At 41.5% G+C, this 14,714-nt stretch overlaps 1 protein-coding gene and 1 long non-coding RNA gene across 2 annotated transcripts; one reads left to right on the forward strand and one right to left on the reverse strand.

Annotated features, from left to right (window-relative positions):
- Positions 1-946: 946 nt before the first annotated feature.
- Positions 947-2,857, reverse strand: LOC135491679 (uncharacterized). Its single transcript, XR_010447860.1, has 4 exons — positions 2,760-2,857; positions 2,037-2,146; positions 1,644-1,914; positions 947-1,123 (listed from the first exon to the last, which is right to left on the reverse strand). It is a non-coding gene; the product is annotated as an uncharacterized LOC135491679 (long non-coding RNA).
- Positions 2,858-11,671: 8,814 nt separating this feature from the next.
- On the forward strand, positions 11,672-14,090 carry LOC135490911 (uncharacterized). Its single transcript, XM_064776489.1, has 6 exons — positions 11,672-11,767; positions 12,181-12,417; positions 12,591-12,941; positions 13,354-13,512; positions 13,921-14,043; positions 14,076-14,090. The coding sequence occupies exons 1-6, from the start codon at positions 11,672-11,674 to the stop codon at positions 14,088-14,090; spliced, it is 981 nt and encodes a 326-aa protein (XP_064632559.1).
- The last annotated feature ends 624 nt before the right edge of the window (positions 14,091-14,714 follow it).

Below are 14,714 nucleotides of genomic sequence, written 5' to 3' on the forward strand. Positions count from 1 at the left end.
GTTGTGGGTATATTTTGGTCGGTGAAGTAGTGCTTGGTCAGAATTTACCCGAAATATCTCGACCGATGGATATTATTGTCTCGAGCGATCGAGGTACGATATCTCGGGCGATCGACTTATTTATCTCTGCCTCAAGCGATCTGTCATAGGTTGGTTGTTATATTCTTTTAGGTCGTTGACTGACGAGTTAGGGTGAGCCATTACATTGTAGAATATTTTTAAATGAATGCCCGTATAAGCATAGAAAAATGGAAGTAATTGCCCCTGATGCTTCAGTGAAAATGTCCACCCGCAGCCCCGCAGTGTTGAGTAACTACTAGAATTTATGATGCCCTCGTGCCATTCAGAGGTGCTCCGCCGGACTAGTCGTCCTGCTTCTTGTTGGAATACTGTGCCGAAAATATAGAAATTAAAAGTCAATTTCAGCCGACGAGTTTATTTTGGACTGAATAACTGTTGAAAAACTTTTCTTAGCTCGGTGAAATCTTTGAAAATTGTTTCTGGTATAGCTACATGTATTACGTGAGGAGTATACTACCTTAAACAATAGAACATGTATCGTTGTTTAACCCAATAGAGTGTGAGACGAAATAAAGTAGTTTTGTGTCTGAAGAAAGGATATACTTTCCCGAAAAATCTTCCAAACATCTACATGTAATCATAGTTCAATGCACCATCTGCCGCAGATAAATAAAGTTGTAAAATATGCTGGGGCCAACATTTCTTTCAGCATTTAAAAGCTGGGTGTTTGCCTAATTAGGCGATGATTGCGTTTGAAAAAACGTCCATCTGCAGGTCTAGTGCTTTTTCTTTCATTTATCCCAACCTATATAAATTCCGCTTGCCAATCATTGGATGGCTGCGGGAATGACGCAGATTTAATCCGAAAGTTTTTACCCCTTTTTGGGCGATGAATCAGTGGCCTGTGTTGGCTGTTCAATTGCATGTGTTAGAAAATCGAAATGATGGATGTTTCACTTTGCACAGCAGTCCTCAGCTTTTTAAATGGACAGTTTATGTCAGTTATCGTGAAGACATCATCTCTAGAATTAAATGTTCCATTCGTATCCACCTTTCCATTATACTATTGCATAATTCGGGAATAGAAATGATGACTGCAAGCCTGCAAATAAAGAAGATTCAATCCTTTAGGCCATGCATATGTTTCAAGGCCATATAGCGTTAACTACATTGATTACATAGACTTGTATTAGCTTTTTCGTAAGAAAGCCATTACTTCTAGCGAAGAAATCCATAAAATGATACACATGATGTTATTTTATAAGCTGTCTCTGTAGATATATATGGTTGATTACCGGTGAAGTGCTAACCAGACAGATATACTTCTAACATACGTCGATGGATGACAGCGACATATTTGTCAGCGTTCCTAAAGAGTCCTAAAAATAAAGGCTGATAGAAGAAGCAGTATATTGACTAAGAGAAACCCAAGAGGCCAAAAAAGTCAAATAAGAGAGAAAGACGGAAACATTACATTTACTGCTATTAAATGCACACTGCTGTAAGATAAGGCGAAGTTGTCCGATGCGGTAAACAATCCACTTGATCGCCTGTTTAGTCTCTTAAAAGCTGGGAATTCTAAAAAGCTAAATATATCTGCGCGCTACAAAGGGAATTCTCACCAAGGTAATAGTGCTGTGACACATGATTTCGACGATATCGAAGCTGTTCCTCTCATCATCTTTAGGAACTGTTGCCGAAGTATCTCTTTTCGATGCTGCACCTTGCAGTCCGCTGGTGTGAGATCCGTGGTTGGTTTCAGTTGGTCTCGGTAGTCAACGCAGCAGTATCGCTTGTTGGCGAATCCGCAGCATAGACCGTACGGCTTGCAATCTACCGCTGGCTGCCAGTGGTAGGTTGCGTTGCAGTAGCTGGAGCAAACCTCGCCCAAAGCTGAAAGGGAAGCAGAGCTGCCTTATTCAATGATTTCCGATAGTAGGATGCCCCTCACCAACTCCAGGAGTTGGTGAGGGGCAGTTATGACCAAAGACGAAGTATCAAAATATACTGATTACCTTGTGTTGCCATTCCTAGGAGTGTGCCAAGAAAAAAGATCGGTCGTATTGTAGATGGTTCCATTCTCAGCCGCTGCAACCGTTTTGCAGATCCTCCTTAAATGACGGATCTGCGAAAATGTGTAAATTCTTTGAGGACGATATTGAACATTTTATATTAGTTCCGTACACGTTATGTACTAGAGTTTATTATGAATATAAGTGACACATCGATATACATGTTGTTACAGGGGCTTTACTTGGCTTTATCATAACATTCGTCAAAAGGAAAAACGGAGTAATTTCGCGATCTTGACCTTGTGGGGGCACCAGGGCATGTACTACGCCTTTCAAGACTAAATCTGACTGGTGACATTTTCAGATTAGTTTCAAAGTTGATTTTAGAAAAGACCAGCTGGGTATAAGTGCAAAAGTGAGCGGATTTCAGTTATCTTACGTTTTGTTACTGTATGCAGGCCTATGCGCTTAAAAGGTTAATGAGCAGGTCGAGTTCTAAGGTTAAACATGAACATAAAATGGTATTATCTTTACAGAACAGTATACTGGTAAAAAGTAAAGTACTGTTGCAATATTAGAATTGACTCCTGACGGCGTTCAAGTTCCTTTCTTCAACTGAAGATTTCGCTTACATGAATATTGGTTCATGAAAGACAAATAGGTAGAAGAAAAAGAAAATTTAAATGCAAACTTTGTCTGAGAAAAAGGTCAAAAAACGATACCTACGTATATTTTGACCAAGCGACAACGCCAGACACACGGTTGCTGCAAACGTTGATCTGGTTCGGCCTGGACTCAATGCTTTTCAGTACAACAAATTCGATGTCATTGTATCAATGCTATATAAATATAAATGTCCAAATACACAACTTATTCTAACGATATTTTCTGAATACATATCTCGTATGCTTTTATATGGTATTTCCATTAGCATCCGGGATACGACATTCCTGTCTGTTTATTCAAATAACAAAAAGTTTAATCCAAATTCACTCTCACTAGAACCCCGAGGCAATAGGCGCTTTAATTCGTGAGATATTCTTTCTAAATTGCAAAATATTCCCAACGATCAGGTGCGACGCATGATAATTGGGCCAAGGTCGTTTTTAGCAAATGAAATCCCAGTGCTTGATGGAGACAAGCATTTAACGGAACCCATCAGACTAGTAACTCAATTCTTATATCCAAATGGCCAGCTAATTTTTCATTGTAAATTTGTTTGATCACTTACCAGACGGTTCAAACTCAATGCTCATTTCACCAGTGAATCTGGGTCCAGTTGTTCAAAACATGTTAGCCAGTTTATAACCTGATCTTGTTCAGTTGAGTCTAATTGGAAGTCAATTGTTGGACTTAACTGAAAAGGATAACGCAACGTTGAAGTTATAGCGTAAAGTTGGTGGCCAAGCTACTTTTAGAACAGCCGGGCCCGACATCGTCACAGCAATAGTGTGCGGAGCTAGATTTGGGGCTATAGTAGACACGGGTTACACAAAAATAAAAATAACGCTGAGAATGATATTTAAATAAAATATTTATTTTAGAACAAACAAATGGTACATTAAAAAACAATATATATAAAATTTATAGCAGTTCAAATCAATAAGTTCCGTCGGTCCTACCGAAACATTACAGTTCTCCCGGTGTAGAATCTCACTTTAGCGACTTCAGCAGGCTATAAAACAAGAGCAGGCAGAAAGCACACAGCGTGCCTCGACAACGACACAATTTCTACCGAACTCCACGAAATGTCGTATAAAGACGACACCCGTTACCGGCGGTACTTCGACAAACAGTCGGACACTCTCCAAACAGCGGCAGCAATGCCAAGATCGACCAGCACTCAGCTAATCCAAAACGTCCTCGCACAAAGCCGGATTCGGTGGCAGAAATGCCAAAATAGATAGACCACCACACAGCTGGACCTCCAAGTCCTCACACACAGCAGGATTCGGTGGCAGCAATGCCAATACCGCTTCACAGCTAGTCTTTAAAGTCCTCGCACACAAAGAGATCCGGTGGCAGCAATGCCAAGACAGACCAGAGAAAAGCTGGTCTGAAACGCCCTCGCGCACGACAAGATTCGCTGGCAGCAATGCCAAGATAGACTATCACACACCCAGTTCTAAACGTCCCCGCAGGCAAAAAGATCCGGTGGCAGCAAAGCCAAGATAGACAAGTCGAAAAGATCCGGTGGCAGCAATGCCAAGACAGACCAGCACAAAGCTGGTCTAAAACGCCCCCGAGCAAAACAAGACCCGATTGCAGGAATGCCAAGATAGACCAGCACACAGCTAATTCTAAACGTCGCCGCAGGCAAAAAGATCCAATGGTGGCAAAGCCAAGATAGACAAGCCAAAGAGATCCGGTGGCAGCAATGCCAAGACAGACCAGCACAAAGCTGGTCTGAAACGCCCCCGAGCAAAACAAGATCCGATTGCAGGAATGCCAAGATAGACCAGCACACAGCTAGTCGAAAGGCCCTTGCACACAACAAGATCCGATTGCAGCAATGCCAAGATAGACCAGCACACAGCTAGTCTAAAGGCTCTTGCACACAACAAGATCAGATTGCAGCAATGCCAAGATAAACCAGCACACAACAGATTCCAAGCGTATCCACACACAGCCTTCTTCGTCGACGACATGTCGTAGTACACACAGCACCGTGCACCACTGCTGGAAGCCTTGGACTGCCTGTTCCAGCCAATACACATCAACACAAACAGTCCCAAATCAGTTACATAAGTCCCATTAATCGTTTCGATTGTCCCATTCATAAGGTCGATCTTTTGTCAAGGGGTTTTCCCCAACGCAAGCCCATTCCAAGCTACCCAATGGAGTGTGGCATAATGAATCACAATAGCCTAGACTCTGTTCGTTGACTTTAGGTAGTGTTCGAGGAACTATTATTGATGCCTCACCGCAACCCTGAAATATGACAGCAATTGTAGGCCTTGGTTTCAATCGTCGGCTGATTAGCGCATTATACTTCGAAACTCACTCTAGTGGGCTCACGTGAATGACAAAGTTTCAAAATGTCTAGCAGTATTCCACCTCTTTTATGAAACATTTTTCAATTTTTTTGAAAACGTGTTAGCCATAATTTGAAAACAAGTTAGCCGTAATTTCCGAAATAGAGACATTTGTTGAGTAAAAGCTATACTTGGTTAATTATATGCATAATTGGAATTTGTTGATAATCGGCGGTTATACGGACATGCGCTAGGAATGGCTGCGTCCTTTCCAACAGAGTATGCTTCGATGCGACATAGCATAGGTGATTTTTTTACCTTCCCCAAAAAAACATTTTTCTAGGTAATCCAGAAATACGATCCAGTTATTTTGGGGAAAAGTTCACTTAGATGTTTCATGCGTAACGTACCGTACCATAATTTTTTTTGATTCATTGTTATCAATGAATTATCACGAGTTGAAGTTGGGCAGTTTAACGCCACGCATGAGTATAGATCGACCTTTAAGGGATTAATACCGAACTGGAGGTATTGGTTGTCTCACCCAAACCGCGAGGATGGAGCAAAAATGTAGACCAAAACCGAGGCGTATAAAGTCGTATTAAAAGTCTTGGTGATAGCCTACGACATTGATAATTGTTTCGTTATATCCGTCTTATGCACAGGTCCAATTTGGAATTTGAAATATTATTTAAAGATGCAGGCGGAAACGTTCGTTCATTATGGCACCGGAACCAATACGTGTGCGTGTACTTGTATTTGTACATGCACAAAGTACTGTGAACTGTACATGAATCGATACGTGTATATTTACGTGTAGGTACCCAGAATGTCATCAACCATACTTTTAACTGACTCAATGCCTGTTGTTCTGTAAAGTACACTAACGAAAACTAATTGTGCAGGCAAAATAAAACATTAACTGACTTCCTCTTGAAAAACAACAATGAAAGTCGAAAGTTTTCCGTCCAACCGAGTTACATCGATATAACCATGGTAACTAAGAGTAGAGTGGTCGTTACGTGTCCGCGGTTTGATGGGCCCACTGTTCCCCATGAAAGTTTAATATATTGATTTTGGGAAGTTTTACATAGTTTCGAAGCGGGAGTCCATTGCCTCAAACAGGATCCCTCGAATCAACAGTTGCCTCTTTCGGAAGAATGGTGTAGCCGTTTTCAAAATGGAAGGGAATTTTGTGATATTTTCATTATTCGCTGTGATCTTTTTACAACAAGGTAGGTTACTTTCGTGATCAAAATGATGTGCTCTATAAACTGTTCCGGTATTTGATGCTACGTTAATTAAGGCAAATACCGGAATATGGAATGGCTTTTTTAAAGTTTAACGTTAGTTATATGCATAAAACCAATTTAAGTTGGTGCAACGGAAATGAAGCTGCCGGTATAGAGTGCTGAATCATTGAAAATCTACATTGCATGTACCATTTGGAAAAAAAACACCACAGTCATCAGATGGTCTTCATTTTCGAACAGAAAGCGTTAAGTTTTTGGGTGCAAAGTCAATGGGCTCGCATTTTTCATTTCAGTGTCCTCCTCGAATGCGTGCAGGATCAAAGACCTGAGTCCTTACCCTTGTGAAGACTGCCAATGTGAGAAGGGAGAAAATGCATGTGAGAAGTGCAGCGCCCCATGCGTGAGGTAAAGGGAGGATTCATCAGTACCTGTTATAACAGTCATGAGTTATGGCGTTGGCGACATGGCGGCACACCAAAAGTTGCACCCTACACTCTTGACAGGGGTGCAGGGCTTCAGTATAATTGGCAGTCACTGGTTAAGGTTCATTGCGGTTCCTCTCTTCCCCTATGGACATGATGGAAGCGTCAATTAATAAATGTTTTGATCTAGTTTTGTACTCGGGAAGGGCTAGTGTAAATGAACATTGAATTTCCAGTAAAATTATTCACTAGCCTTAATGCATATCCTCTACTGTTCGGCAAATGCAGCAGTAAAGGTACCGATCGGATTTCTGTTAAGCGCACTCCATGCAAATTTCCAATTTCGAGTGTTTATATATAAAAAAGCAATGGTAAATGCCTTGGCAGATATCCAATACCAGTATACACTTTGATATGCCCGGTCCAACAGCTTTTGCGCATGGAGGGTTTCAAAATATTCAGAAATCAATGTTTTTTGCAGTGTACTAATTTCACAATTTCATGTCCACTAATTTCACAATTGTTGATGTCTAATGGCGCACATAGTCCATTCTAGAAAGTATAGGCATTAATGATGGGACTTATTTATTTATAACGACGCATCTCGGGTTAGTGTTCAATAACGTATTATGTGAAGTATATGCATGGTGCAAGCTGATGGACGTTATTGACAGGGAACTCCCTCCTTCCGGGCAATTTTGCGAAAATGACACTTGCGCTTTTTTAGAAAATGGCTTTAAACCTAATATTGCTTGGGGAGAGACGAACATCTAATGGCCTAGAAACTGCCTTTCAACGCTGTCACACCGAACGCCCTTCTTATTCAGTTATCGAGAAATTCCCTGTGAGCATGGTCAGTGTATTGCAGACCAGTGTTCGTGTGACCCTTGTTGGGCTGGAGATGGATGTGATATGCAAGGTAGGTACACGTTCATCTCGATCCGAAATCCAGGGTAAGGTTCTATGTCAGCGTAAGTTCAATAATTTAGATGGCCGATGTTCTTTGTCATCGCCCGAGATTAACTGGTAAAACGCCGACATGACAAATTGACGTGATGCGCTTCGGGACATTTCAACGACCACACTTGAAATGGACAAGTCCTTCGAAAAATCAGATTTAGGATTTACTAAACATTTCAGGAAATCACTTTGTCTTGATAAGGAAAATGTTTAGAGGAGCTGCGAATTCGAAAATGGGAAACAAAACTTGGTATCCATAGTGCATTATGTATGTCTGGTCAGTGCTAACAGTCTTTTCTTTTTCTGGCAGAAAACAATTTCCCTCCGCAGTTCACGAAAGATATCTATGAATTCTTTCTGAAGCCTCCAGAGGAAACAACCCTTCAGTCCATCACGGCGTTTGACAATGATGAGACGAGGTGCTCAGCAGAAGACGAATGCCCATGCGCAGTTGTGAACTACGTCATCAAAAGTGGGAACGACGCAGCACTTTTTGTGATCAACGGAACCACTGGAGATCTCACCTACCATCCAGAGAATGGCTTCACTTCAGAAGCTAACCTGACCATAGCTGCTTTTAACCCTTTCGATCCTTTGCTTGAATCCTCAACAGAAGTTGTCATCAACTTCCAGGAGCAAGGACGGATGTCCCCACTGGCAGACGACACTGTACACGCTACTAATCGTCGTCTGCTTCAAGATCAAGAGACTATGGTGCCGGGGTTCGGAAGGGATGCTGCTGACTCGAACTCAGCGGCACCGAAGAGTAGGCACAAGAGAGCTGTGGTAACTATCCAACAGGTTCTTTCCCAGGTTTTAGGCCGGCTCTCATTCTTTAATTCTTTTAAGAAGTTCATCTGCTCTCTGGTATCAAGTGTTGTATTTTATTTCAACGCAATACGTGTACACACTAAAAGAGGCATAGAACTTCACTTGTCACATGTAAAACTCGATGAGGATTAGAAAGGTCATCAAAACATTGGTCACCGATGTCCTTTTTAAAAAATTTCGTTCCCTTTTTTTCATAGACTTTACCAACGGATGTCCAGTACACCTTTAAAAGAAGTGACGTTAGCAAGACAACTTGTAGCCTGGGCGATGGTATTCACTACTCCTTGGAAATCTTCATGCCAAAGGTCAAGTATAAGATAAAATGCGAATTGTTCACACCACGAGATGCGAATAATGATGCTATTTTCGTCCTGACTCCACCAACAACCACCATTGGGAAGAACTTCATGATCAGAGAAGCTTCGGTCCCGTGGAGGCTGAAAGCATATAATGGAGGAGATAGGGTAAATTTGAAAACATTATATAGCGCAATGTCGGTAGTCAAACGATTCTAATCTGTTGTAGACCTAAATATCAAAAACCATGTTTTTAAGTCAATCAAAATTGGTAAATTTACATACCTTGCAGGCATCATTCCGATAGGTTCTGACGAAACAGGAGTGAAGTTTGGCGACCAGTAGTGTTGGAGAAACTTTTCAAAGTTTCCACAATTGACATCAGTACGCTATTTGAAATATCTATTTCGTATATTGCTGCGTCATTGTGATCAGATTCAAGAGTTTGTACACGCGTAAGTGTACATGAGTTGTATAGGCAAAATATTGCAGTCCTCTGGACCAACTAAACCAACCTGGCTGACAAGAAATCGGCCGCAAACTTGCAATGTTCCCTTTGTAGTACGACCACGCTAAAATTGACCTCGGGATAGTGCAGAACTACAACAATGACACGACCCTCGGCACCAGCAGCAAGATTACATTCGATTTCTCTGCAGTAGTCACGAAGCAGGTAGTAAAGGACCAGTTGTACCACGTCTCTGCCGGCTGCTTATATCACGATAAGAAGAAAGTTTGGGTTGGGCAGGCCATGTGCAAAGGAGTTGTCGACAATAAGGAGGTGAGGTGGCAGGACGTTGTTGCCTTGATACTGCCATGGATGTAGAGCAAATATGCTCTACATTATAATATAATTGTCCCAATAATCCTAACAATATTATTGTGCAGACACACGTAGTTTATCAGTTCGAAAACTTTTGTCAGTTCAGTTGATTCGAAGTTGTCATTCGACGACTGTAATTCGCTCGCAAAGTTTAAATCCGAGTTGGAGTTGTGAATGATTCATAACTTCTGTAACATCTGTATCGGGTTGTTATGTTACTTAGTGTTTATAAAGACAACGAAGTTTGCAGCCGAGTATCGCCTCTGACATGGTGTCTAAAAAGATGTGCTGGTAAATAAATTGGTGATACTTCTCTGAGACAGCTTTTAGCAGCAATGGAATTTATTTTACGGAGATATACCCGTCACGTTTGCATTACGAGCATCGATTTGAGAGTTACTTCATATTTTTAAAGACCTTGTTCTTATCTCTTCTTTTTCAAGCCTAAAAGCACAACACCTCCTGCCTTTAAGATAGAAGGCCCCACCGAGGTCGCTAAGAATTCTCCCGTGGTCTGTACCATCAGCATGACTCTGTACGACATGTATAATGACGTCAGCTTACTAGTGGAACCAAACCCAGCTCCTGCTGCCATGATTAAACTTGTGAGGGTATCCGTGGCAAGCGTAGGTGAGTTGCACTCCCCCTCCCAGGCACGGACAGACAATAGACCACGCGTAGGCATATCAATGCATGTGATGACAGTAGATCGATAGCGTACGCATGGTACGCGGCTTGTGTTTCACTCTTTTTCTATCCTTTAATGTTGCATATCGAATTCTTAGTGTAATGCATTTCGGCGAACAGTATGCATTGTAGGGACTTACTGTGTAGTTGGTCCTTTATAGAGTATCGCGTACGCAAATAATGTATCTTGTCCTACTGATACATCAATATAAATATGGTAAGCTCTTACGTACGCTGGTGACGATTTTCATTAAAAATCCTAGAAAGTCGTGAAATAGCAGTATGAACAATACTGGGCTACACTAAATTTCAGCTTAGAATTTATGCATTGAATAATGACACCATCCCGATGATAATAATAAAAATGATAATGTTGACGTTATTCGTTACAGGGGCAAATTACGCTAGTGTTTTACTGGACAAGGCCAGCCTCAACGAACATCCTACCAATTCGACTATCATGTTGAGGCTGGGCAAAATCTTTAATACTGGTAAGTGGAAGAAAGGGAAAACCTTGGACTACAGAATAAATAAGAGTGGTGTACCTTAACCTTGCACTACAGAATAAATAAGATTGGTGTACCTTATTAGTTTTGGTGTACAAACGTACCGGTAATGGTATTCGTGTCCGAAAGTCTTTTCATTGTTACATGTGAGATGTTAGAGATTTCCCACGTTTTAAAGCGATAGTCTAACATAACACATTGCTCGTCTCGTGATAGGTTTTCGTCGAGGAGACACCAACGCAACGCAGAATACTATCAAGATCTCCGTTTACGGGTATCTGATGGACTCGGACGATGTGGTTATTGGAACCAAATACAGCATAAATGCTGCTGTCCAGGTGGATGATAAGAGGATATGGGTAGCAGAGAAGAAACTGACAGCAAAGGAGGCGAGCACTACGTCCTGTGTACGTAAATATAATATGTTTTATTTAGATATCCCACCTGCAATAACATTCTAAATTCCAAATTTCACCTGTGCATGAAACGGATTATAGCAAAGTCGTTTCAAGCCATCGATGTGCCTTGGAATACGACTTCAGTGTTTTCGCTTTATGCACAGGTCTGATATTTTGTGCATGACGGCAAAGCAAAAAAACCACTACTTTAATCTCATGATGCCACTTAGCATGTATTTCCGTAAAACGTAACACACCAGCTGCAGTCCAAAGATGCCCTCCTCATCAGGTTCTATAGTCATGAAAGGTACTTTTTTTACTTTTATATTTCCGGTAGACGACCAAACCGAGCTTCACCTGTTCTCTCTCACATGCTGAAGTAGTACCCGGAACTGTGATCGCTACTACTGTAAATATCACCACGCCACCCAGCAGTGTAGGCAACTACACATACCTTGCATGCATGCCGTACAATTCCACCAGCAAGATGGCCCTTGTCGACAAGATCTTTAAGCTGTCCTACATTGGATCCAACCATGCAGGTTTCGAGGCAGATTCTTCAGCAGCAGTCCTGACATCCGAGGTAAATATAACTACGAGTTGAGTTTGAATCATTAGACAACACATTATTTATCTGATTAATTACTAGTACAAAAATGTATTTGTTAAAACCCATCAAATTTGTGTTATTAGAAATCCTCTGGAATAAAACATTTACTTGAAGAACCAAGTTAATGAGCTTGAGATTTACGACTTACATGCATACAAATCCCTCAGGAATATGATTACGTGAGAATGCACCTGAAATCGACTTCAAATGCACTGGTCTTGATCCGTAAAGTAGTCGGGTCAATAAAGGAAAAAACTACCAGAAACCATTTAAAAAACCTTTTGCTGCAATTTTGTCCGGGTTTATCGTATATTGACCCGACTGTAGGGTCTAAGTGTATTCGTATAGCTTGTGAAACTTAACTCTAATATTAATTGTATTTTAAGGCCAATAATGATATCAATGACTGCGTTGAGTGGCCCCTTGGAACCATCCGTAACTCCGGCGAGAAATCTGGTAAAGCACACAATACGGTCCAGATCAGAATCCTAGCTAAACTGCTTTCCACCGATGATGATATACTTTGGGTGACCGTCGGAGTGAAGTATTGTGAGTCATGGTTATGGGTGGCACAGATTAGGTTCAATGTTGTCCAGGAATTGCCTTCATATGTTGAACCAAAGGTACGTACACAAACTGGTAAAACGTGTTGATACAGACTAGGAAAATAACTATGTTTTATAAGTACAAATGGAGCCCAAACCTTGCCCTTGATTTCACTTAATATATTTGTTACCATGATCCTACCCCTCGACGGTTGCAGCAGGAAATCATACCTTAATACATCGTCTTTCAGTTGATTAACTTTGTCGTCCGGAGCCCGATGCGCCGGGCTGACATCTACGAAAATGGTACATACGTCTACTGGCTAGATGTCCACATTCCGCCTGGAACCCAGTACAAACCACTCAAGATCGACATCGCTGGACCCTACTACGATAAAGCCCTCCTAGAAGTCTGTGTAGCAAAGATTATGCACGTCGGTGACAAAATCAAGGGCTTTAATGCTTCGAACTTCAATCCAGATTTCGTCTCCACTGGTGGGAACGATATCAACGACCGGGTTATATTTACATTGGGACAGCTATCGAATGTGGGGACGGAAGACGCGGACGAGTTCTGGATGTTAAATATTGTTCGGGTTCAGGTAAGGAAACCGTGCATTAGTTAGTTTGCCAAATATATGTTCGTATAACATGAATAAAGTGCGGCGACAGGTATCGACTCATCAATATACGCTTCACATCAGCGTCTCAGACCCCCCCTCCCACCATTTTGAGAGCACTTCGTTTGCTTTGGCCTACTGCTAAGCATAGTCTTAGTCCTACAGTTACGCATTTACAACGCTCACAATATCATTAAATTGACGAAAACCTGGTAAGCACAAATTCCTCCTTCTCCATACATGTTCCCTTCTACTTTATCATCTGACACTTACTCTAACGAAGCAAAGACAAACTTAGAGGCTTGCATTGGGTTTTAAGGTACCTGTTTAGGCAATTGAAATGAATGTACATGTATACGTATTGTATTTCAATTTGCCTTGATCAATTTTTCAGGTGGTGGTTTCTATGACTGTGCACAATACCTCAATTAACTATACCAAAACCAGCGCCTCGCCGTACTGCGTTGCTTTCGGATGTCGCTACGACGCCAAGAAGCTGTGGGTAGGGAGCACGTGCCTAGAGCGGGGCGACATTATGCCGGATATCGAAAAGGTCAGTCAAATTCATATGTTCTTCCGAAATTTATTCAAACAAATTCATCAGCTTCGCAGTTCAGATGGAACCCTGATGACATTAGACCAATAGAACTAAGGTGGGCCGGAGTGTAGTGATTCAACGCACCAGCGCAATGGAAATTGTCGTGTGGAGTATCTTTATATCAGTCTACACTATTTTACTGTTAAAGTTTATATGCAATGCCTATTTACATAATTTAAAAAATATCAAATTCAAGATCAAGTTCAGATTAATTTGAACGACCTTACCTAGTCTGTAGAATTGATAGTAATGCGGTTGTTTTTCTGTGGAATCCTGAGGGATCGTGCCGAGTAATTCTTTCTATGTTTGATCGATTCCTTTTTGCTAATCATAGTGAACTATGAACCATGTTTCATGATTCAGGGAGAACCAGAGCCAAAGGTCGAACAAGTGGAACTGAAAAGTTCGCCCAAAGTCAAATACGGCGAGGCGTTTGGCTACGAGATTGTCCTGCTGGTTCCCTATGGGACAACTGCCGTCTATACCGTGAGCTCCTTGACGTCAAGTGCCATCCTCAGTGTATGCAGGATTAGAATTAAAAAGCAGGGAAGCAATATCCCCTGTCTGCCAGAGGTTTCAAGATTGCCACGATATATGAGCTTTGTGAACCAAACCACAGTTGACATGGTTCAGCTAAACCTTGGAGCAGTCAGTAATATTGGTAAGCTATTTCTTCACAACGCAAGTGTGCAATGTTTATCCATTTTCAACACTAGTGAGCAGTGTTTATTGCCATTTGCATCACTTAGCAATGTTTATTGCCATTCGCACAACTAAGCAGTGTTTATTGCCGTTTGGAACATTAATAAGCGATATGTTTTGCAAATCGAATCACTGCTTATTGGCAATCGCTTATCTGGTATGTTTTTTTCTCAATTCACTGTAAGGAGTGCTCGGTGCAAAGATTATTACACTATTTGACGACTTGACTCTTCGTTTCTTAAGGTTACGACATTAAAACCAAGAACGACACCAAGATGAATACTGTGACCATCATTACTGCTGCCTACCTCAAACCAGAGTTGAAGGATGATCCGAATGGGGCTGCTGATACCAAACATTGGCTTGGTAACGCTATCAAGATATCAGACAAAAGAATCTGGATTATGTCGGCACCGAAGTCTCCAGACATGGCTGCTCCAGCGACTGTGAGTTAG

This window comes from Lineus longissimus, chromosome 7 (assembly GCF_910592395.1).
Source record: "Lineus longissimus chromosome 7, tnLinLong1.2, whole genome shotgun sequence".
NCBI lineage: Eukaryota > Metazoa > Nemertea > Pilidiophora > Heteronemertea > Lineidae > Lineus > Lineus longissimus.